This window comes from Theropithecus gelada, chromosome 8 (assembly GCF_003255815.1).
Source record: "Theropithecus gelada isolate Dixy chromosome 8, Tgel_1.0, whole genome shotgun sequence".
NCBI classification, from domain to species: Eukaryota; Metazoa; Chordata; class Mammalia; order Primates; family Cercopithecidae; genus Theropithecus; species Theropithecus gelada.
In genome coordinates this window covers 105,323,433-105,347,331 of record NC_037676.1, presented here as the reverse complement: position 1 = coordinate 105,347,331, position 23,899 = coordinate 105,323,433, and the positions used below count along the sequence as shown (strand labels likewise).

The following is a 23,899-nucleotide window of genomic DNA, read 5'->3' as shown; positions in this document are numbered from 1 at the left end:
AAGTCTTACTGAAAAGAACTTTGTTACTTAACTAAAATCTCCCTTCACCTACAAGGACGTTAACCAGAATACTGCATTTAAAATTAATATCTGATATGGATTTAGGTGGAGTAATTTAAGTATGTATTTTAAGGTAACTATTCTATTCGATCTAAGACAGATGTAAGCTTTAGAAGAAAGCTTTCTTAGAAATAGAATAGTTATCTCTAGAATAGTTAAGCTTTAGAGGAAATTCATTCTAATTATTCAATTAAAAAAAAAAAACACTAAAATCAAATGTCTTAAAACCAAAGCAGATTTTTACTTTCTTTTAAATCAAAGGAAAGTAATACCACTTTTTCTTCTGCTTAATGTTGATAATACTAAATATTTAAAACACATACAAATTGTTTTTTCTTATCAGTAGAAAGCCTGTTCATTTCTTCTTTATCTGCTTTCATCTCCTCTTCGTTATACTGGAAGTCACGAACAATGAATCTAAATTTGGGGGGAAAAAACAAAATTGTTCATGTTGTATACAATTGATCTAACAAAGTAAATACACACAAAAATAATCATCTTACTTGTTTTCCCTGGCTTTGTGTCTGAAGTCATCAACTGCCTTCCTAAACAAGGTGACATTACACAGGTAACTGTCTTGGTCCTCTGAAAGAACACTATGGAAAAAAAATAAAAGAAGTCCATTTAAAGATTTATACGTATTGCTGTCTTTCATATTAAGGGCAAAATTCAGAAACAGGTGGAAGAGAAAAGTAGGGTATAATAGCCCTTCCCAAATTACCTCAAAGCTTTTCAAACTGGATTGCCTCAAACACTGAATACACTGAATGTTTATGATTTATTTTGCTAATGATACTTTTTTTCTTACTAACCAACAAAATTAGACATTAACTCCAGTAAAGTATCCAAACACTAAGAACCACACTTTTCAATCAACATTAGCGCCAGGCTGCTTTGTTTCCAGTGTCTCCTTGATAAGCACACTTTTCTTTTCTGGAAACCTAATTCTTTCTTCCTTTCTCCAGGCCAACTCAGCCCCACTGAGGCCCAGCCTAGCCTCTCTGCATTGCCAGTACATCAAACCTTGGATCTTTCCTTTGCTCCCATGACATCTCTCAATCAAAAACTGACAGGCCAGGTGCAGTGGCTCATGCCTGTAATCCCAACACTTTGGGAGGCTGAGGTGGGTGATTGCTTGAGTTCAGGACTTTGAGACCAGCCTGGGCAACATGGCAAGACTGTGTCTGTACAAAAATACAAAACCTAGCCAGGTTTGACAGTGCACGCCTGTAGTCCTAGCTACTCAGGAGGCTGAGGTGGGAGGATCACTGAAGCTGGGGAGGTTGAGGCTAAGTGAGCCAAGATTGTGCCACTGCACTCCAGCCTGGGTGACAGAGTGAGACTGTCAAAAAAAAAAAAAAAAAAAAAAAAACCAAAAACCTGATGAACACAACTGTCTAAATAATCTCTGAATAAATGTGCTTGTATGCATCCCATGGCTCCATTTTAGGCTTCAGAAGGTCCCAGTGAGGTCACAACTTCCATTCAGTCACAGCTCCATGGACATCACTGGAAAGACCTTTCTAGACACAACTGCCAGGAAATTTTAATGGTCATTTAAATCTGTAATACTTTGGGTGAAAGTCCACTGTTTGAAATGGGAATGGTATCGCTTGTGATAGTATGGCCCAAATTTGGCTTTCAGAATTTACCTACAGTGCCTCCTGTATAGAAGTCCTTACGCGAGGTCCACGAGGCTGCACGGGCAGCTGTTCCACAGGGATAACCTTGGGGCAGGGAATGTTACTGAGAGGAGTCTCTTCTCCTTTCTATCTTTCACATATTGGAGGTCTTCTAATGTTTAGTGTTTTTTAAACAGCTTTACTGAGATATAATCGTTATACAGAAAACTGTACGCATTTAATGTCTATAATCTGAAGTGTGGACATACGCATATACCCATGAAACCATCACCACAATCTAGACGATAAACATATCCCTCACTACCAAAAGGGCCCCGTGCCCTTTTGTTGGCTGTTTTCTTTGTTTTTTAATGTTTAGTTTTTACTTACAATGTGGTACTTCTGAAATCAGAAAAAGTAAATTTTACAAAATGGAGGAATGCTGGGGAATTTAAAGATACTGTATTAAAAAAATTTTTAAAGCAAGTGTAGTTTTTCCTGAAGCCTAAGAACCACCTGGTTAGCCAAGTAAATTCAGGAGGCAACTACAGTGTTTAATCACAGGATGGTTTTAAGTACTAAATCTACCCCACTTCTGGTCAGCCAGCCAGCAGGGGCACCTCCCTAGCGAATGGCCAGCAGACAGCTCTGGGAGTACTGATCACTGTCATTTCTGACACGCAGAGAAAACGCAAGTACTCTGGATTTAGAACACTGAAACCTCCTGTTAGACTGTATCTTCTCAAAATGATTACCCTTAGTTCTTGCTCCTGGTATCCATCAAACCCAATGAAGGGCAGCTACCAAGTGGACAGAGCTCGATTAAAAAAGCCGTTTAAGGATCTTCTGCTTTGCCAAGATTTACTCAGTGATGTGTGAACTGCTTGAGATCAAAACAAATCTAAATCTAACTTGCAGGCTATTTCAGAGCCACAAATAATGCTTCACCATTAGCATACTAATCTTTTAGTATCCAACACTTTGCTGTTTTGAAGACCCTTCCAAAAGCATTTGGTGCTTGACATGGCCCTGTGTCAATGAGCAGGTTACCTATTAAACAGGTTCCTAGCTATTGTGCAGAGATCTGGGACACAGCAAATTCCTATGGCTTACTCAAAGTCCTGATGGTGATAAAAGCCAAGATAAAACTTCCATCTCACCTTATAACTAAATCCTACTCTGCCACCTTATTATGAAAAATAAATAAAAGCCACTTGCTTTTTCTCTTTCCCCTAGGGAAAGGTATTTCTTAAAAACTGTATAAAAAAATAAACCACGAGTCCTTACTATAATGGACTTGTAGTCATTTAACATGTACTAAGACTCTGTAATGCAAGTGCTTGCTAGACATTACTATAAAACTAAGACAGCATTTCCTGATCTCCAGGTATGGGTTTAGTAAAGGAAACAGGCATAAACAGGTAACTGCAATACAGAGTTGTAAGTGCTGCAACAGAAAATATACATGATACACTGGGGAATTAGTTACTTTATCTGAGGGGAGTCAAAGGAGTTTCACCAAAGAGGTGATACCAGGTGGAAGTTTGAAAGAAAGGCAAAAAAGAGAATAACGTTCCAGACAGAACCCCATATGCAAATGAATACAGATGTGGAATAGCATGGTGCATTTGAGGAATTGCAAGAAGTATGTATAACTGGGGCTCAGCATGGTAGCTCATGCCTGTAATCCCAGCACTTTCGGAGGCCAAGGCAGGCAGACCACTTGAGGTCAGGAGTTCGAGACCAGCCTGGCCAACATAGTGAAACCTCATCTCTACTAAAAATATAAAAATTAGCTGAGTGTGGTAGCACATCCCAGCTACTTGGGAAGCTGAGGAAGGAGACTCACTTGAATCTGGGAGGCAGAGGTTGCGGTGAGCCGAGATCACGCCTCTGCACTCCAGCCTGGGTGACAGAGAGACTGTGTCTCAAAAAAAAAAAAGAAAAGAAAAACCATATATATATACATATAAGGGTACAAGAAGGGGGTGTGTGTGTGTGTGTGTGTGTGTGTGTGTGTGTGTGTTGAGTGCAGGCAGTCAAAATAGGAAGGGATAAGCAGGGTTTTAGACAGGAAAGTAACACATTTGTATGTCACAAAGATGAAAACAGCAGCAACGTGGAGGACTGATGAGAAGAGAAAATACCGGAGAAAAGGAGACCAGCTAGGGTCAATTACCATGGTCCAGGCAAGGGATGAGGGAGTCAGAGCTGGAGCAGTGGCAGTGGGTCTTGGGGGAGTGGGGAGAGTAGATTTAACCATGTGAAATTGTGGATATTTGACCATTTTTTGACCTACAAAACAGCAATTTTTAATGGTTCAACCAAATACTATGGAAGGTGGAAATGCCACAACTGATTAGACTAATGCAGGCAGGGGGGTCTGTTGGGGAGCTGGGGTGCAAGGGTGAAGGAAGATTCCAAAATGACTATCACACTTGCGGTTTGGATCACTGGGCAGCTGTTGCTGCCATATACTTCAAGGCAACGAGAGAGTTTGAGTCTGAGATTGGGGTGTCAGTTACCTAGGAAATACCACATGGAGTGGTCCAGTAGGAACCCAGGTATGTGAGTTTGCAGGTAGGGGGAAAGCTGGCCACAGATAAAGATTTAGGAGTCCGAAAACTGCAGTTGAAGTTAGAGCCATGGCTGTGGTTGAAGTGATACTGACAGGAGAACAGACCATCTCCCTCAGAAACTCTGAAACATAGAGAAACTCCTGGACAGTGGCCAGTATCATTTTTTTCTGCACTTCTTAGCTAGGCTGTTCTGCTTCACTGGGGACTTCAGATCTCTCAACAAAAACATCTGTGAAGCACCCATGAGTTTGTGATGTTGCTTCCAATGACAGAGAAAAGGCAAAAGTTAACCAGTGATCTGACTCAATCAGACTATTTTAATAAGCAAAAGTAGACAAAAAATAAAAAAATTTAAAAAAAGGAAAGTGGTAATTCTGAAAGGACAAGTGAAAAGCACCTCTTTCTGAACAGTGTTTCTACAAAAAAAAAAAGCAGAACAGCAACCCAGCCTCCACTTCTTTGTCCACAGCCTTGACATGGCATTTATACACATTGCTGCATTTAGCCTCACAGTAATAGTAGTATTTCAAAACTGTCCAATCTTTGTAGAACATTTTACAAATAGTTATATTTTGTGAATTTTAAAATTCTTTCAGGTTTGAGGACAGTTAGAATAACAGATTGAAAAATACTAGATTGGATATTAGAGTGAATATTTTTCAATCGATTCTACCTCAGAATTCCACTTTCATCTTCACTACTCCCAACAATAATCACTCAAGTTATCATGCCAAAAAGTAATGTTACTACCATAATTAACTAACTTGTGTAAAGCACATAGAACAATGACTAGCTCATAGTAATTACTCAGAAATGCTGGGTGTGATAAACCAAAAATTCAGCATCAGGTCATAGAGATCTTTCCTAAATGGCAGACAAAATTCCAGGCTCACTCAAAAAAGCCTATTTGCCCCTACATTAACTGCACATACTCTTTTTTTTTTTTTTTTTTTTTTTTTGAGACAGAGTCTCAGGCTGTGTCACCCAGGCTGGAGTGCAGTGGCGCGATCTCGGCTCACTGCAAGCTCCGCCTCCCAGGTTCACGCCATTCTCCTGCCTCAGCCTCCGAGTAGCTGGGACTACAGGCGCCCGCCACCACGCCCGGCTAGGTTTTTTTTTGTATTTTTAGTAGAGACGGGGTTTCACCATGTTAGCCAGGATGGTCTCGATCTCCTGACCTCGTGATCCACCCACCTCGGCCTCCCAAAGTGCTGGGATTACAGGCTTGAGCCACCGCGCCCGGCCTTGCACATACTCTTAATGGTGCTATTTGAGCTAGTGCTATGTGGTCTCTGACTAAATTTAAACAGGTAAGTTTTTGAGTCAGTGATTCCAAATGTACTTTGAACTGAGAAATAGGTAGAACAGATGTTTTCACTGAGCAAGGAAAGGCTGGGAGCTCTCAGAAGATTAGTGTGCACTTACAAGTCATTTGCAGGCCGGGCGCGGTGGCTCAAGCCTGTAATCCCAGCACTTTGGGAGGCCGAGACGGGCGGATCACGAGGTCAGGAGATCGAGACCATCCTGGCTAACACGGTGAAACCCCGTCTCTACTGAAAATACGAAAAACTAGCCGGGCGCGGTGGCGGGCGCCTGTAGTCCCAGCTACTCGGGAGGCTGAGGCAGGAGAATGGCGTAAACCCGGGAGGCGGAGCTTGCAGTGAGCTGAGATCCGGCCACTGCACTCCAGCCTGGGCGACAGAGCGAGACTCCGTCTCAAAAAATAAAAAAAAAAAATAAAAAACAAGTCATTTGCAAACAAGTCTTGACTGCATTAAACTGTTCCCTGCCTGAAATTTGCCCTTTAAACTACTAAAGTGACTGTCCAAAGATCTAAATCTCTGATGGAATATTTTTAAAGTCCTTCTATCAGAGTAAATCTGAGCTTACTTAATGAGCCTACACACCATCCCCCTGGACATCTGGGTTGGCGTATGTCCACCTCTGGAGGACATTCTGTGTGCACCGGGTCCTCATTCTCCTCCTCCACCTGCCTCCTAGACACAGAGTCAATCTCTATGGCTCTAATGCCCTACAGATCTGTCAGTATCAACAGCCTAAGTGAGACACTAATATGAAGACATAACTGTAGTCTTCAGGTTACCATGTGAAGAATGAAGGTATTCCCCCAAAAGAAAAAAAAAAAAAAATTCACAATGAGCACAAGTTTGTTGTTCAGTTCCTAAAAGATCAACATTTGTGAAAATACAGTAACATTATCTTGTATTTTGAATACTTCATCAAGCCTTAAAATATCTTCAAAATATATACAAGGAAGGGGCTATGCTCATTTATAGACAAAGAAAATGAGGCCAGAGAAGTTAAAAGACTTACCCCAGGTTACACAGCAAGTTGGTAGCAGAACTGAGGCAGGAGAATAGGGTCTGGAGGCAGGGAACCTAAGGTTGTTTCACCCCGATTTCCTAGAACTAAATTGAAAGGAAAACCCTAACTTTCCATGCCTAAGTAACAAAAGGACCAGAGGCTACTTCTTTTGACCTTTCCAGCATGGCAGATGGGAAATTCGCTGTCTGCAACAAATCAGACTGATTCCAGGCCAAGTCTTCATTTGCAGAGAAGTATAACTTTGTTACCTCCACCCTAGCTTCTGATTGGTTGCAGAAAGCACAGGAGTGTGACCTTTGTAACTTCACTTCAGCCTCTGGTTGGCTGCTTTCTGCAACCAATGAGACTGACTGCAGGCTACCACTTCATTTACATGAGGTGAGCATGAAGTGGCCAATGGGAAACTTGTAGGAGTTATCCAGACCCAAGAAGATTCTGTATCCGGACTTGAGCCACTGCTCGGGTTCGCTCTTACACTGTGGAGTGTACTTTCTTCCATTTTTAATAAATCCCTGCTTTTGTTCTTTTGTTGCTTCATTCTTATTTTGCTTTGCTGGGCATTTTGTCCAATTCTTTGTTTAAAACACCAAGAACCTGGACAACCTGAAGTCACAACCCTACCGCTGACAGACCCTACGAGTGACAGATTCTACCAGTGATAGAACCAGCAATAGAACTCAGATCCCTGGGTCCAGGACTCTTTCCATTATACTAAGCTACTTCCCACATGACACAATGAAACTGGAAAAGAAAATATTTCATGGGCCTGACCTTACTAATTCCACTTCTTGACTACCTCCTATATCTTTCACCCTGCTGCCTCCCCTTGAAGCATATATGTATCTGTAAGAATCCTTTGGGGTGGAGATACACTGTATTTATATTTTTTCAAAGAATGGGTGGAGATACACTGTATTTATATTTTCTCAAAGAATATCTAGTGTGGCAATGGCAGAACATGGAAAAATGACATGGAATAGTGTAAAAAGGGTACAGGACCTGGAGCTAAAAGATGTGAGTTCCAGCCCTAACTCTGCCATTGGACGCTTTACACAGCCATATGCCTCAGGGAACTATTTAAGCATTTTAACTTCTTCTTCCATGAGAATAAGAGTAATACCTGTCCATGCTTCTTCACAGACTTGTAAATTTCAAATTAGGCAATGCATGTTAAATCTATAAATTTAAAAAGTGTTTAATAAAAACAGGTTTGTTTTTTAAATAAAAGGAACATACAGATTGGGTAAAATCTAAGCTCAAAGTGATGGTGAACATCTGGAGATCAATACAGCAGTCCAGTAGCCATTCTGGTACACTTCCTTTGCCAAACAAAATGAGGAATTATAGACACATAGTAGGTATGTAATAGTGAATAAATAATTTTCAAAAGGCAGCACAGTGAGGCAGAAAAAGTACCACACCAGACACCTAGGTTCTAGTTCTAGCCCTGCCACAAACGAGATGTGTGACCCTGGGCAAACTATTAATACCTCACCGGCCTCAAACTTCTAAGTCTATAAACAGGAGGCTGTCAAACAGACTGTGCCAAGTCCCTTCTAGGTCTAAAATTATTACAACTAGAGTTCACAGAACTCACTCATGAGGTTAATTTATCACAAAAGCAAGACTGCAAACATATTTCCTCAGCCAACATCCAAACTCTGAAAGGAATTCTAGGAACCAAATGGTTTTACAAAAACTTCTACTTACTTGCTAGACCTTGGAACTACCATTTCGGCTAGTGTTTCATACTGCTTAATCCAGTCATTGTGGTTTAACCTGCAGGAAAGGTACAATACACATTGGAAAAGAAAAACAAGTCCTATTTCCTGCCATATCAAGGAAGAGAAAAAATTATGTGACAAATAGGAAATCTGGCTATAGCAAGTATACTCCAACTCTATGTAACAAAAAAAAATTCAGGTTTCCTACTGAGAATGAATTTCCAATACACTGAGTAATGCAGAAATACAGATCACCACCCTACTCCAGTAACTATTGTAAAAGAGGCACATCCTAGAACTACGTTTGACAAGGAAGTAAAGCACAGTATAGATTGTAAATTATTTTCAAGCTGCATAGTTCATACATATAGTGCCTCATTTTTAAAAAATGGTCATGCTAAAATCACTATCACTCCTGCTCAGTGGCAGTTATGAAGGACTGAAAAAAACTGTATTTATGGAAAGCACAGAGTACCATGAGGTAGTAAGTAAATGAAGTGACAGTAAACTATGTTGCCACAAAGTATTGTGCAACAACCACCTCTAGAGGCCACTGGCTTCCCGGGGTGTGGGGAGAGACAACTATGTTTGAGATTGAAAACAAATAATTATAGTGTTTATAGGCCAGGATAGAGAATAATTCATCATGTAAGATGTCTTAGGTCCTATGTTTCAATTACAAGGTACAGAAAACCATAAAAATTTCTGGTTTTGACCTCGAGTTTTAAATAAAGGTTGAATGAGTCAAATATTTTATCTGGGCAAAAGTTATTTTCCTACATAGTATAAAAAAGCACAGATACATAGAATTTGTTATAAATAATCAGTGTTTCAGTGTAGCAGAGGGGAGTTATGTAACTAGAACACAAAATAAAACTTCTGGAGTGAAATCCTCAGATTTAAGGCCTTCTCCCTCTGCAAAGAAAAATCCAAAAGGTAGCATACTGCAATAAAGGGGAAAAAATGCAGAACTGAGACAATATTGTAGCCACTGCAAATTCCACGGAGGCATCATTTTCTAGTACTCCCAATCTCTGAACCAGATAAAAATGCAGAGCACAGCAAGGAAGTCTTCATGCAATGATACTCTGAAAAAGACCCAAACGTCCCACCTGAGTTCGGATCCCCCAAACATTCCCTGATAGCAAGACTTCAGTGTAAGTCAAAAGTGAAACCATTAATAGTGCTATACAGACATGCACAGAGTCCAGGTCTTCCTACAAGTACCCAAAGGTTTCACTTCATTTCATTCAAGATTAACTATGATCAAATATTAAATAACACAGAAAGCCTAATCCTAAGGAGATATCAAAGGTTGTCTAGTCCAGTGGTTAGCAAACTATGCGCATAGCCAAGCCTGTTTTGTAAATAAAGTTTTATTCAAACAGCCACATCCATTCGTTTATATATCATCTATGGCAACTTAAGCTATAACCACAAAGTTGACACAGTGGAGTAGTTGTGACAGAGATCACATTGTTTACAAAGCCTACAATACTTACTATCTAGCCCTTTATAGAAAAAAAAATTGCTAATCTCTGCTCTAATCCATTCTTTGTGTCTTACAGTGCTTAATTCATCCTAACCAGTCATAAAGAATTTTTTGGGAAAAAATGCAAAGACCTTCCTATTTTGAGAAATCTAAAATCTGTATTTGTTAAACAATCAATAATTTAGCATTACTTAATGTTTGAATGAGCCAAATCTACCAAGCTGCTAAATTTGATTTGGAAACTCAATTTATAATTGAAGTCTCCATTGCTAGGTTATGATCTAATTTCTACTTTATGTGCCACATGAGCAAATGCTGATTGACTGAATGAATGGCAAGGTTATATTCCTTTTACGCTTGGATTTTATGGAAAACTTCAAACTACAATACTAGATACTAACATTTTTCTTGTATTTTAACAAGTAAAACCTTTTGTAATAGAAAGACTTACTTGGGAACTACTACCAGTAATGTGACGAGATACTCTGAATCAAGAACAAAGTCATCCTTCTTCACAATTTCTGCTAGACTTCTAGTTAGCAAACTTCCTCTGAGGAATTAAAAAAAAAAATCATTAGGCTGATAATTATGTGCTTCTGTAACACAAGTAAAGAAACAGCAGGCTAATCATTTTCACATATACTATATATACATTGAGAGGGATTAGTCTTAGTTAAGAGTTTTACTTTGTAAGGAGTCATCATTTAGCTGAATATATCCTACCCTGGCAACCAAGGAAATATCTTCTATCACAATTTGCCTCTAGTGTTTTGTGTTTGCTTTAATTATTGTAACTCAGCTCTTCTCTTGCCTACATATATAATACCTTGACTGGAAAAGTGCTATCTACTCATTAGATATCAATTAAAGTCTATTCTACCATATAATTATGAAATTATGTCATCTAAGCACAACACCTTCAGTGTTCTTCCCTCACTTAGGTATTATTTGATACCAGGCAATTTTGGTAGCTAACCCAATAATTAACTCTTTCAAATCAGTCTTCATTTGCCTTCCAGTAATCACTTTGCTATAATAAATATGTCTTGCCCTGTTTGTATCACTCATAGTATCCAATCAACTTTCCCTCTAAGATATGAAGGCACAACTTGAATACTTTCATGCTTAAAGCTGCACTTGTAGTAGTCATAGTATGAGGGGATCAACCAAAACAATTCAGTCCTGTTTTTAAAAACCTAATGAGTGAAAAACCTAAACTCTGAAAACAGATAAGAGAATGATTGTTACATCATAAAAGGATTATTCTATAGTTAAGCGATAGGTAATTACTATGCAGTTAAACTATGATTTCATTTAAAACAATTAATTTTAGACTATTTTTCAGTGAAATATCAAACGGATAAAGGAATAAGCCAGGACCCAGTTCACAAGTATTATTTATAAAACAAGTATAATAAATCAGCCTTACATCTGTTTTGACTAGTCTGAATTCTATAAACTTATCTTAGTGAGCTTTTCTCCATGAAGTAAAAGAAATACCATTTTGATTACAGAAACAACATAAACTGAAACTAACTAAATCCCAAAAATATCTCCTTCGGTGTATGCTAGTGTGCTTCCTGAGTTCTTAATACTCAAATATACTTGATCTGCTTACGCATTCTTTCGTTCCAAATTCTGAAGATTTCCTTTCAGGTTATTGTATGCAGATGCTCGAGATTTCAGGTCATTATCAATCTGAGTTACTCCCTTCGAAAAAAAAGAAGAAAAATAGACAAAATTTTCCTAAATCTGCCTCTAGTAATACTAACAAAGTAGCTAAACTTTAACTTCTACAAAAAAACTCACTAGTTTCTAGTGTAAGAATATTCTATTATTTTAAAAGCATGACTTTAGGAGATCATTTAAAAAACAGTCTACTTCATTTTTAATATAATTTCCACATAAATCTTTTCTACTAAAAATAATGTTTTAGTCCACACATATTTTAATTATTATTACATTACTTCTTAAACCATGGAAATGGAATCTAGGCTACTGGGTTTGGAGATTACTAATTACAAGGCTTCAATTCACAAGACTGAAGGATATTTTCCAAAATAAACTAAATTACATGAAGACTTTTAATTATTGCAAACATCACTATTACATAGAATATTTTTCTATGAAATTAAAATTATAGTTGCATCTATTCATAAATGTTACAAAAGCTGCTTTTTCAAATGAATACTAAACTAACTACATAGGGAGAAAATGTGAAGTAAACAATATTTAAAGAACTGACTTTAACACAGTTCTAGCATTATTAGCTGTGTAGCATGAGGGTAAGTCACTTCACGTCTCTAAGCCTGCTTCCCTATCTACAGCAGCATCAGGGAGCAAACGATCTAATCCTTAAGGATCCAGAAAACAAGGCTCAGTCACAGTAAGAACACCACTTTATATTATCAAATAATGTAAATAATAGTTTCTTAAACTATAGTCATCAAATTATATGATAACTTTAGTTGAAATCTTTGATAGTCTATTTATTTACATTTAACTATGTAACACACTGTACAACTAAAGTTATTGGGAGCAAAGGAAAGTCTGTCCAATAATTTAAACTACACTTCTTGCCTCAGCCAGGTCAATAAGAATGCTGGCAAACAATTAACAGGTCCTTGTCTATTTGTCTCATTATAGTTACTGTTAAGACTTTTATTCCACAAACAGATCTTGGGGGAAAAAACAGACTTTTACATTTCTTCTCAAGTTCAAGGATTTCTCAATATAAAAGGAGCTCTTGGTGAGTTCATGCATCGGCTTCAAGGTCCATGTACTCACTGAAACTACATAAAATTATGTGGCACATGAATAGGGGAATTTTTCCAGGCAGAGGATCAAAACTAAATAGTCGGAAGGGGTCAGAGAATCCATAGGGTTTAATGTTTGAACAAGTACACTATGCACACAAACATACTTCAGTGACCACTATCACCTACCTGAATGACTAAGAAATCTTAATAGACTCCAATTTCCTTTTCTACACAATCTCAGGTACCCTTAAAATTTGTATAAATAATACAGAATTTTCACACTTTCTTAAACACTGTTGATGTAATATTCAAGTTAATTACATAACTAAGTATACAACTTAGATAATCTACACATGAAAGTGTTATACTTTTAACACCTTTTAATGTCTAAAGTTGTAGTAAGGATACCCTCTATCTGTGACATATAACTAAGCTGCCTTATCAAAACCTAAAAAGTATTTCATAGTGAAATTATAAAATAAGCAAAGCCACTATAAATCAATGTGTCCTACTTGTCTCAAGTATTATCTTACCTTGGCAATTATTTCAGAAATATTTTTCAGGGACTGCTTGATTGGATATTTGGCCATGTCCCACTGGAACCTTGTTATATAAGTAACCAAGTCCACTGAAATAAGGGAATAAACTAATTACTGAAGAGAAGCAACAGAATTGTTCAGTTTTTTATACAGTAATATATTTTAACGCTGAAATCGGCATTGAGGAAATCAGCAAAGATGTCATTTCTGAAGAATCCGGATTAAATGTGAACTATATTAAGTAACATGGATTAATCAAAATTTCTACCTTGTAATCTCTTCTTCTTAATCAAAATTTAATACAAATTAAGATGCTCCTTCTAATTTGATTACTTTAAAAATGAAATATGTACATATTCCTAATATGCTTCATATGTAGGAGAGACACACAAAGATTAAGAAACTACTTCAAATTGCCTCCTCGATAAGTAGAATTTCACAAAAGTATGTTCTTTCTTTGACAACTTACCCAAGCAAACTGAAAATAAACTTGTCTGTTAAAACCATGTGATGACTGTTTCCAGGAGTTCACATTTTAACAATTTTCAAAACATGGACCCTTTCACTTTCAAATGGCAAGAATAAAACATGTAGAGCTAAAAAAATACTCAACAACTTATTCCTTGGAAGTTTAGTAATCAAAGTGACTTCACCTCTAACGGGATCAAGGACAGAGAAACCAAATGGCAATTACGGCAGCACTCACTGACAAAAGTAATTCATATAAAAATACCTTTCTCTTCTCAATATCTCCTTACGTAATACCAGTGAGTCAACAACACAGATGGTATTTCCGAAAGCAACTCTATCTAGATGCACTGCCCTCTTGGTCAACCACCATTCCACCTACTAGACTGACTGCCCTAGTTCATAAAAATACATAGAAGATCAGTAAAGACAACACAAATTAACTTATTAATATCTAACTTACCTTCTGTTCTTTCTCAAAACACAAATTAACAGACACAGTAAACAATGAGATCAGAATTACTTTGATAACAAAGAGCAAGAATAAGTTACTACATTTTTAACTGATTAAATATTTATTGAGCAGCTATTATTTGCAAGAAGAAATGAGATTTCAGGAACACTGGATTTAAAATATAGTAACCTTATCAGAGTAGGCGATCCCATAGAGAATGAAAGGAAAGCGTTATTTCCTTTTTTTTTTTTTTTTTTTTTAAGAGACAGGGTCTTGCTCTGTCACCCAGGCTAGAGTACAGAGGTACAATCATAGCTCACTGCAGCCTTGAACTCCTAAGCTCAAGCAATCCCCTCTCCTCAACCTCCTGACTAGCTGAGACTATGGGCACACGCCACTACATCCAGGTAATTTTTTTCTTTTTCTTTCTTTCTTTTTGTTTGGGTTTTTTAGAGACAGGCTCTCCCTACGTTGCCCAGGCTTGTCTTGAACTCCTGCACTCAAGCGATCCTCCTGCCACAGCCTCCCAATATGCTGGGATTACAGGCGTGAGCCACCATGCCCAGCTCATTATTTCCTATTATAATGACATATCACTAAAGATGGGTTTAATTTTAAATGAAGTAAAATGCTAAAATGACATTTCATAAGAAAATAAGAAATGCAAGTACAAGTGAAAACAATGGGGTCAGAATCATCTTTATAAACTCATTACTACATAGAGCAAACTCTATATAAATACTGGCTTCTATCTACAGAGAAGTAAGTAAGCTATTTTATGGGTATTAAGTAAAGAAATGCCAAAATCATATTGGGGGGAGGCACTATTCTGCAATAAAACTAATAATTTCCGTTCTAAGGCTTTAATAGCTATATACTATGAAATACAAAAACCTACATAAGACAGCAGGTATACAACTGGAACAATGCTGAGATACACAACTTGGAAACTTGTAAATGAGTGAACAAATAGATCCTGGAAAGAACTAAGGCAAATCTTTACAATACTGCTCTTGCAGGGGACTTGGCATCATATCATAAGCCATATTATATATTATGTAAGACTGTCTTCTACTAGATTATGTTTCAGGGAACAGGATGTACCTGGAAGTATCACCAAATTCAGTAATGATAATTGTACTTTAATGGCTTTCTATTGTATTTAGTGTCCTTTTCTATAGACTTTTTTACATTACTTTTTGTTTCTGTAGCTTATTCACTTTATATGAGTTAATAATGATCAATCATGAGCATTATCTTACCTCCATTAGCCAACAGATTCTCTTGAACTTTGTCTTTACTATCTTCCAATACATCAGCCATGTATTGAGCCACTTTCTTAACCACTCTGAGGAGGAAAAAAAATTAACCATTTTAAGGAAAAAGATCTAAATTGCATTCTATATGATGAACATATTATATAAAGACATGAGTTTGACTATGTATGTTCCCATTATACCTATCCATATAATATACAATAAATGGATTTTACCTTATAATGTTTTAAGGATAAAATGGACCAAGATTTTGTTACATGCAAAAGTCAACTGAGTAACTGTAGAGTTTTAAGGAGACTACACGCAGTGTGTCTACTAGTCTAGAAAGAAAGTGGTGGGAAGCTAGTGAGAAACAGTCTGTAAAGAGGCATACATTTATACGCCAAAAACTGGACAATGCAAGGACCAAGAACAAAGGAGGCGGCCGAGAACTAGCACTCACCATGTTCCTGCGACATACAAGACACTGCGGTTTCCCTTAGGAAAAAAGGGATCTTACAGGCAAGAGAACGTAAGCAATAGTCATGATGAAAAATTAGGTCCTACATTATTAATTAATTGTTTATTGAGCATCTACTATCGACAAGGAGCTATGCTATAGAGGAAGCCATAATGCCAAAACTACTAGGTTGGTGCAAAAGTAATTGTGGTTCTGCCCATTACTTTAGAAACAAAAAAATGGCAAAAACTCCATTACTTTTGCACCAACCTAAATCAAGGCACCTACATATGACCTTGTCAATTCTTTCATTTATAAGACACTGAGGTATAAAAGAATAAGTGACTTATCCAAAGTCACAAGACCAGTTAATGTCAAAGACGTGACTAGAAACACATTGTCCTGACTTTGGAGTCCAGCGTTCTCTTCCTCATTCCATGTCTGCCTCTAGGCCCTGGGTGGGATTCAGAATCACACAAGACAAAATCACTACCTTCACACATTGCTTAAAATCTCATTGGAAAGATACAAAAATATATAAATTACTAAATATAAAACAATCTGAGGTCAGTGCCAGCTGAGATTGCCAGGTTGCAGACAGAGAGAGATAAAGGGAAAAGGGATCACTTGCAGCTACCGTAGTCAAGAAAGCCCAAAGGCTCATGAGCAGGGCAATGAAGGACAGAAATGGTTTTACAAGGATGATTACCTGGGAAGAAAGCATATTCTTGCCATGGGGCATAATGTGAGTCAAGATAAGAGCTGGAAAAGCAGTAGGCATCCAGAGAATGGTGAGGAGTCCAGACTGATGGGAGCCGCAGCCTGAGAAGTAGGGAGGGGAGCTTAGGCTAGGAAAGCAGGATGCCAGATTGCAGATATATAGCCTCTGAAGCCACACTCTAGACAGGGACGTAACACAGTTGAAACAGGGCTCAGGACAAGTATTTTGATGACTATATGCTCAACAGCTAGGAGGGGAAACTGGAAGACAAATTAAGAAATTCCTGTAACGGTTTTTTTTTCTTAAAAAAGTGTGTGTGTGTGTGTACATATATATGTGTACAAAAATATATTTTTTTAATAGAGAGTCTCGCTCTGTTGCCCATGTCGGAGTGCAGTGGTGCCATTATAGTGCATTGCAGCTTTGAACATCTGGGCTCAAATGATCCTCTTGCCTTGGCCCCTCGAGCAGGAGGGATTACAGGTATGAGCCACAGAGCGTGGCTTGTTGACAGTTTAAACAATGGCCCAGGAAAGGTGATAGAAGAGCTAAATTTAAATGACAATCCTATGCTGAGTGGTCTCAAACCTAAAAATTAGAACAATTTCAGAAATAATGATGTAAGTCATAAGTCTTCAACACGTTTAACTTGAGGTTTGTACATACACTTGCCTATGTCTCCAAAATTCACCCATTCCTTCAAAAGGGCCAAATCATTCTCATAAAATTTGACAAGCATCTTGTAAACAGAACCATTTGCTATGAACACTCTAAAATGTTGCATGTTCACCCATAGAAGTACTTTAGAGTATAGAATCATCTGGTGTCAAATTTATAAACTTTTTTTTTTTTTTTTTTTTTTTTTTAAAAAAAAAGGCTTTTTTTAGGCAGTGACAATGTTACAGCTCTGTGATTGCTCTTACAGAGCAGGGCTACCCCACAGGCAGGGTGCTGAAAGTAGTGGCACAAGGGCAGTTTTGCAGTCATATTTATACCACCTTTTAATGCTAATTAAGGGGCAGGGTATTCAGAATTAGCTAGAAAATGGGGGGCGGTAACTTCTGAGTGTTGCCATAACAACGATAAACTATTATGGTGCTAGTGAGTGTGTCTTTTGGAGAGGTGCTTTCGAGAGGCCTCTTTCCAGTTTCTGCCAGTCCTCAATTTGATCCAGAGTCAAGTCCCGCCTGCCTCCTACCTCAACTGGAAATCATGGGTTGAAGTTTATACTAACAGTGAAAGTAAATATAGGCAGTAATTTTTCTAGAGAAAGCATCTGCAACATCACCCACCCTTCTAAGGTGCAAGATGGCTACACGAGTCATTAAAAGTGAAAATCTCCACTTTAAAGTGCAGAGTTTTTCCAAGTTCTGATTCTAACATTCTTGTTTAGATTTCCTATTTGTTAATACATTGCTTTATAAGGTTTATCTCCCTCTATTTATTTCTTTCACATTTACAGCCCAGAATTTACCTTAGTTTTAGTTCTGGTGTTTTTTCTGGATGCTTCCTCTTACTACCTGTTTTCTCAGCTCTATTTTCTTTGAACTCATGAGCAAGTCCTATCCCAATTCTATGGCTAGATTAGACAGCTGGGATGCTGTACCAGCAGGATGCTGTATTCCCAGTAATCTGGGAGTGTCCCTGGGATATTACAATTTCTGAATTTTATCTCTGGAAATTGCTGTACCTCGATGGGGTTTTAGGGGCATTCAGGCTTTAGTACCATTCCATGTATCCAGGCTTTTCTTTTCAGTTTCCCCCAAACAAGCTGTACAAGCCAGGGAAAATAACTCTGACTTGTCAGCAGAAAACACACAGTGCTGCCTCTACTCATTTTCTTATGCTGATTCCTCTGCCTAGAACATTCCTTCCTCAACATCTTTGCTTTGGAACTTATGTGGCCTTCACGATTCACAAAAGGTGTCAGAGATTTATCCCTGATTATCTCCAAAGCTTATTATACATGTCTTCTTCAAATTGAATAATCTATGTGTTTTCCATAATTTGCTATTCAGATAATGTGAGTCTAAGGCTCTGAAACTTAGAGGGTAGCATTCTTGGGGTTACAGAATCCTGGGGCCACAGCAACCTGAGACTATAACATCCTGGGAGTACAGCCTCCTTGAGGTTCACATAGTATCTAAGGGGTAGTGCATTCTGGATGTCTTAACATCCTTGAGGTACAAATTTATAAACTTAACGTCACATAACCCAGAACTTCGAGATCTCCCTAAGCCTATTTACAAGAGGATCTGTGTCAATGTACAAATTGTCACCTCAAAAATATCTGCTCCAATGATTACATTTTTAAGAAAGTATAAACTATGATTTACCACATATACCATATTCTACAATGTTTGGACTTTAACACTTGGAGCATTTAAGTCATTAAGCTATCATCTGTCAATACTACCCAAATCTAACAACAACAAGATTTTTAAATTCCTCGTATCTTTCAGGAGGACTGAAGAAGATGTGCTTGTGGAACAATGCAGAAAAGAACAGCTGACTTCAGAACACTGCACAGGTAACTTTAAATTCTACTCACCAAACTAACTACATTTGCCCTTAATACTTTTCAGACTCCTTCCCTAAAAACTCTGAGCCAGCTGGGCACAGTGACTCATGCCTGTAATCTCAGCACTTTGGGAGGCTGAGGTGGGAGGATCACTCGAGGCCAAGAGTTTGAGACCAGCCTGGACAACATAGCGAGACCCTGTCTCCACAAAAATAAAAATAAAAATATTAGCTGGGTGTGGTGGTGCAAGCCTATAGTCTTAGCTACTCAGGAAACTGAGGTAAAAGGATTGCTCGAGCCCAGGAGTTTAAGGATGCAATGAGCTATGATTGTGCCACTGCACTCCAGCCTGGGTGACACCAAGAACCTGTCTCTAAAAAAATAAATAAAATTTAAAATCGGGGCAAACTTTAAATTATATTCAGGACATCCCATTAACAATTTAAAGAAAGAACTATAAAGCCATCAAGGTGACTGACATGGGTACAAATAAATGTTAATAATTATATTCTCGGGGCCTCCTTTCTCAGTGTCTCTTTGGTTGTCATAACTTGTAACTGTAATGAGGTAGATGAGACCTCAGGGAAGACTCACTCCAGCGATGACAACTGAAAATAAAGTTTCCTCAAATTTTTTTCTCAATTAAAAATGTGTAAGCAAGAAACCAAGAGACTATTCTTTCCATCAGTTCGTGCTTTGAGTGTATCATAATTATTTCCATTATATGTATAATAATTCATAATACTCATTTGCTCTATATGAATATATGGAATTATAATCCTAAAAGTTGCTTTTCCTTTCATCTTCTCTTTTCCATTCTAATGACCAAGTGTCTGGTCCCAATTGAGATTTTACTATCTCTTAACTAATCTACTGTGAAACTGTCTGCTAAGTGGCCTTCTTGATTCCAATATTAAAGACCATCAATACATCCTTAGATCTGTTTACTTCCTCACTACATGGTGTTATGTTAAAAGATCTCTCTCTCTGCAACCCTGACCTCAGTCTCTATTGCCACAGTGTCGCTTTGAGGTGGTTCTATCAATTCAGAAAAGCATTTTAACAGCAGAAATGAGAAAATCTTCCATATAGATTTCACAAAAAAATTTCCTCCTATCCAAGCCTATTATTCCCTTAAAGCTTCTATCGAATGTACATTTCTAAGATTCTCCAAATTCTGTATTTTACAAATTACACCTATGTATCTAAACTCTAAGATAAAAGCTTTGTATCCCCAGAGGTGAAGGAACTGTAGATTGATTCTGCCAACTAATCAAAAAGCAGCTATCAAACAGCCTATAACCATTTTCAGCTCAAATACACATGTACCTGAATTTCAAAAGTAATAAAAACTGCAGTTTAGAAAAATTCTTCCAACTGAATTTTGAAGACGAAAGCATAGCCATCTTCAAATAAATGGAGTAATATCCCATGTTCATGGATCAAAGACAATAATGTTAGGATGATACCATTCCCCAAACTGATACATAGATTCAACACTATCCTTATCAAAATTCCAGCTGACTTATATGCAGAAATTTGACACTGTGATCCTAAAATTCATACAAAAAGACAAAGAACCCAGAATAGCCAATCTTGGAAAAAAAAAAAGTTGGAGAATTCATACTTTCTGATTTAAAAGTTACTACAAAGCTACAATAATCAAGACAATGTGGTACTGGCATAGGAGAGAAACATAGATCAATGAAACAGAACTGAGGGTCCAGAAATAAACCCTCATATTATGTTCAATTGATTTTCAGTAAGGGTTCCAGGACAATTCAGTGGGAAAAAACAGTCTTTTCAACAAATGGTGCTGGGACAACTAGATATTCACATTCAAAAGAATCAAGTTGGACCCTTACCTCACAACATACATAAAACTTAACTTAAAATGAATCAAAGACCTCAATGTGAAAGCTAAAACTGTAAATCTCTTAGAAGGAAACATAGACATAAAACGATACGACCCTGGATTAGACAATGGTGTCTTAGACACAATGCCACAAACACAAGCAACAAAAGAAAAAAATAAATTGGACTTCATCAAAATTTAAAACTTTCATGTTTCACAGGACAAAATCAAGAAAATGAAGACATGGCCAGGCACGGCGGCTTATGCCTGGAATCCCAGCACTTTGGGAGGCTGAGGCAGCTGCATCATGTCAGGAGTTCGAGACCAGCCTGTCCAACATGGTGAAACCCCATCTCTACTAAAAATACGAAACTAAGCTGTGCGTTGTGGCAGGCACCTGTAATCTCAGCTACTCGGGAGGCTGAAGCAGGAGAATCGTTTGAACCCAGGAGGCGGAGGCTGCAGTGAGCCGAGATCTCGCCACTGCACTCCAACCTGGTTGACAGAGCGAGACTCTGTCTCGAGAAAAAAAAAAGAAAATGAAGACAATTCACAGAATAAGAGACAATATTTGCAAGTTATATATGATAGGGGATTTATATCTAGCATATTCTGTATAAAGAACTCTTACAATTCAATAACAAAAAGACAAGCCAATTAAAAATGGGCAAAGGATCTGAACAGACATTTCTCCAAGGAAGAAAAACAAATGGCCAAAAAGCACATGAAAAGATACTCAACACATCACATCACATCACATCAGCCAACAGGGAAATGCAAATTTTTTAAAATGAGGTATTATCTCATACCCCCTGGGATGGCTATAATCAAAAAGACAAATAGTAACAAGTGCTGACAAGGATGTAGAGAAATGAGAATCTTCATATACCGCTGGCAGGAATATTAAATGGTGCAGCCACTCTGGGAAACAGTTTGTCAGTTCCTCAAAAAGTGAAACATAGAGTTACCATATGACCCAGAAATTCCACTCTTAGGTACAAACCCAAGAAAAATGAAGATATTTAAGAATACAAACTTGTACACAAATGTGCACAGCGGCATTATTCTTATAAGCCAAAAAGTGGAAGCAAAAGAAATGCCCATCAACTGATGAATGGATTAATGTGGTAAGTGTGTGTACACATATATAGTGGAATATTATTTAGTAATAAAAAGAAATGAAATACTGATACGTGCAACAGCTTGGATAAACTTCAAAACATTATGCTAAGCAAAAGAAGACAGTCACAAAAGACCATGTATTGTATTCCATTTACAAGAAATGTACAGACCAAGCAAATCTATAGTGGCAGAACAATTTGTGGGTGGTGGGGACAGGAAGTGACTGCTCATGGGAATAGGAATAGAGGATGATGAAATATTTAAAATTGACTGTGGCAATGGTTACGCAAGTCTGAATACACTAAGAATCATTGAATTGTACACCTGTAAAGGTGAAATGCACGGCATGTAAACTATATCCCAATAAAGATAGTAAAAAGAGAATCAGCATTTCATATTTCAAACAGGTGCATTTTATAGTATGTAAATTGTACCTTCATAAAATTGATACACAAAAGGAAAAAAGTCATTGTTTTCTAAAACCATTCCAGTAAGCAGAGTACACATGTGATAATAAACGCAGTGTCCACGGAGCCTGATAACGGTGTCTCCCATTTTGCTCTACTCCATGCATGTAAGTACATTACCCTTCTACAAATGCATCCAGTTTAGCCAGTTCATCTGACAAGCCAACCAAGACATCCAGCGTGCCAACCTAAAAGGAAAATATATTCTGTTATTTAGCTGGCATCCTTTTTTAAAAAATACAAGCTGATACATCTTGACTTAAAGTTCTTGCGAATCTTAAATTCTCCCTATTTTATTTCATAATGTGTAAGTATGTTAAAAGATGTTTGCCAGACATTTCAAAGCTATTTATATGTACAAGATAATCCTTTAATTCATGGGTACAAGCACCACTTAAGACTTGAAGACTCCTCAAAGACAGGTCTGTGCTTGTACTATTCAATGACACTGGATCATCTGAAATCTTAGTTTACAACACAGGCTCTCGAGTAGGAGGTCCACAGATGTGTGCTAGAGGGTCTGTAATTAAATTGGCATGCAAAACTGTGCACAGTGAGTACGTTTTGGAGGAAACGTCCTGTCTCAAAGGTATCCGTAACTCCAAAAATATTAAGAATTGGTCATTTTATTGTAGTTATTTATTTATTTATTTATTTATATTTTTGAGACGGAGTCTCGCTCTGTCACCCAGGCTGGAGTGTGGTGATCTTGGTTCACTGCAACCTCCGCCTCCTGGATTCAAGCGATTCTTCTGCCTCAGCCTCCCAAGTAGCTGGGATTACAGGCGCCTCCCACCACACCTGGCTAATTTTTGTATTTTCAGTAAAGGCTGGGTTTCACCATGTTGGCCAGGCTGGTCTCAAAATCCTGACCTCAGGAGATCCGCTTACCTCAGTCTCCCAAAAGTGCTGGGTTTACAGGCCCCACTGCACCCCACCAAGAATCAGTCATTTTAAATACTTCTTAAATGAATGTTGCCTATGACTCCCTCATTCAGGTAACTAGCAAAATGTCAGTATCATGATCTTTTCCATTCTTTACAAACGTTCCATCAACTGATTACTGGATACCTGCTTCACTTTGATGTTGCTAGATTACGAATCTTTAATACAGTAAATCTTAAATAGATTAACCAGATTAAATAACTGGGTTAGATTTGTCAAGTATGATTAAGTAGGTGCTATGGTAACACATTTACAATGTAAGAATCAGTGTAACATAAATTTATTAACAACTTCACTATGATATTTAAGAATATATACTACTAAGAGTTTTAATTTCTGAAAATGGTATTTGTGAATGTAATACATCAAACATTTTCATAAGATTTTTCATTGCAATTTAGAAGAGCACAAAAAGCCTAAGTAGAGAGATGTTATTTCAATTTGGTATTTACTTCTAGTATTTCAAAGAAGATACATTGTAAATCATGCCAATGGCTGGAGAGGAGGTT

General features: G+C 37.6%; 1 protein-coding gene across 4 annotated transcripts in view; it reads right to left on the bottom strand.

Moving 5' to 3' along the window:
• The window catches only part of ATP6V1C1 (ATPase H+ transporting V1 subunit C1), a 53,256-nt gene that overhangs the window by 9,374 nt on the left and 19,983 nt on the right, over window positions 1–23,899 (bottom strand). For 3 of the 4 annotated variants that reach the window (XM_025393796.1, XM_025393797.1, XM_025393798.1), the window contains 8 exons: window positions 22,566–22,633; window positions 15,306–15,391; window positions 13,116–13,210; window positions 11,442–11,533; window positions 10,275–10,373; window positions 8,318–8,386; window positions 564–656; window positions 384–477 (listed from right to left, as the gene is read on the bottom strand). In XM_025393796.1, the coding sequence (XP_025249581.1) occupies window positions 384–477; window positions 564–656; window positions 8,318–8,386; window positions 10,275–10,373; window positions 11,442–11,533; window positions 13,116–13,210; window positions 15,306–15,391; window positions 22,566–22,633 (696 nt within the window). The remainder of the gene's footprint in view (window positions 1–383; window positions 478–563; window positions 657–8,317; window positions 8,387–10,274; window positions 10,374–11,441; window positions 11,534–13,115; window positions 13,211–15,305; window positions 15,392–22,565; window positions 22,634–23,899) is intronic. The other variant, XM_025393799.1, reaches the window with a different exon arrangement.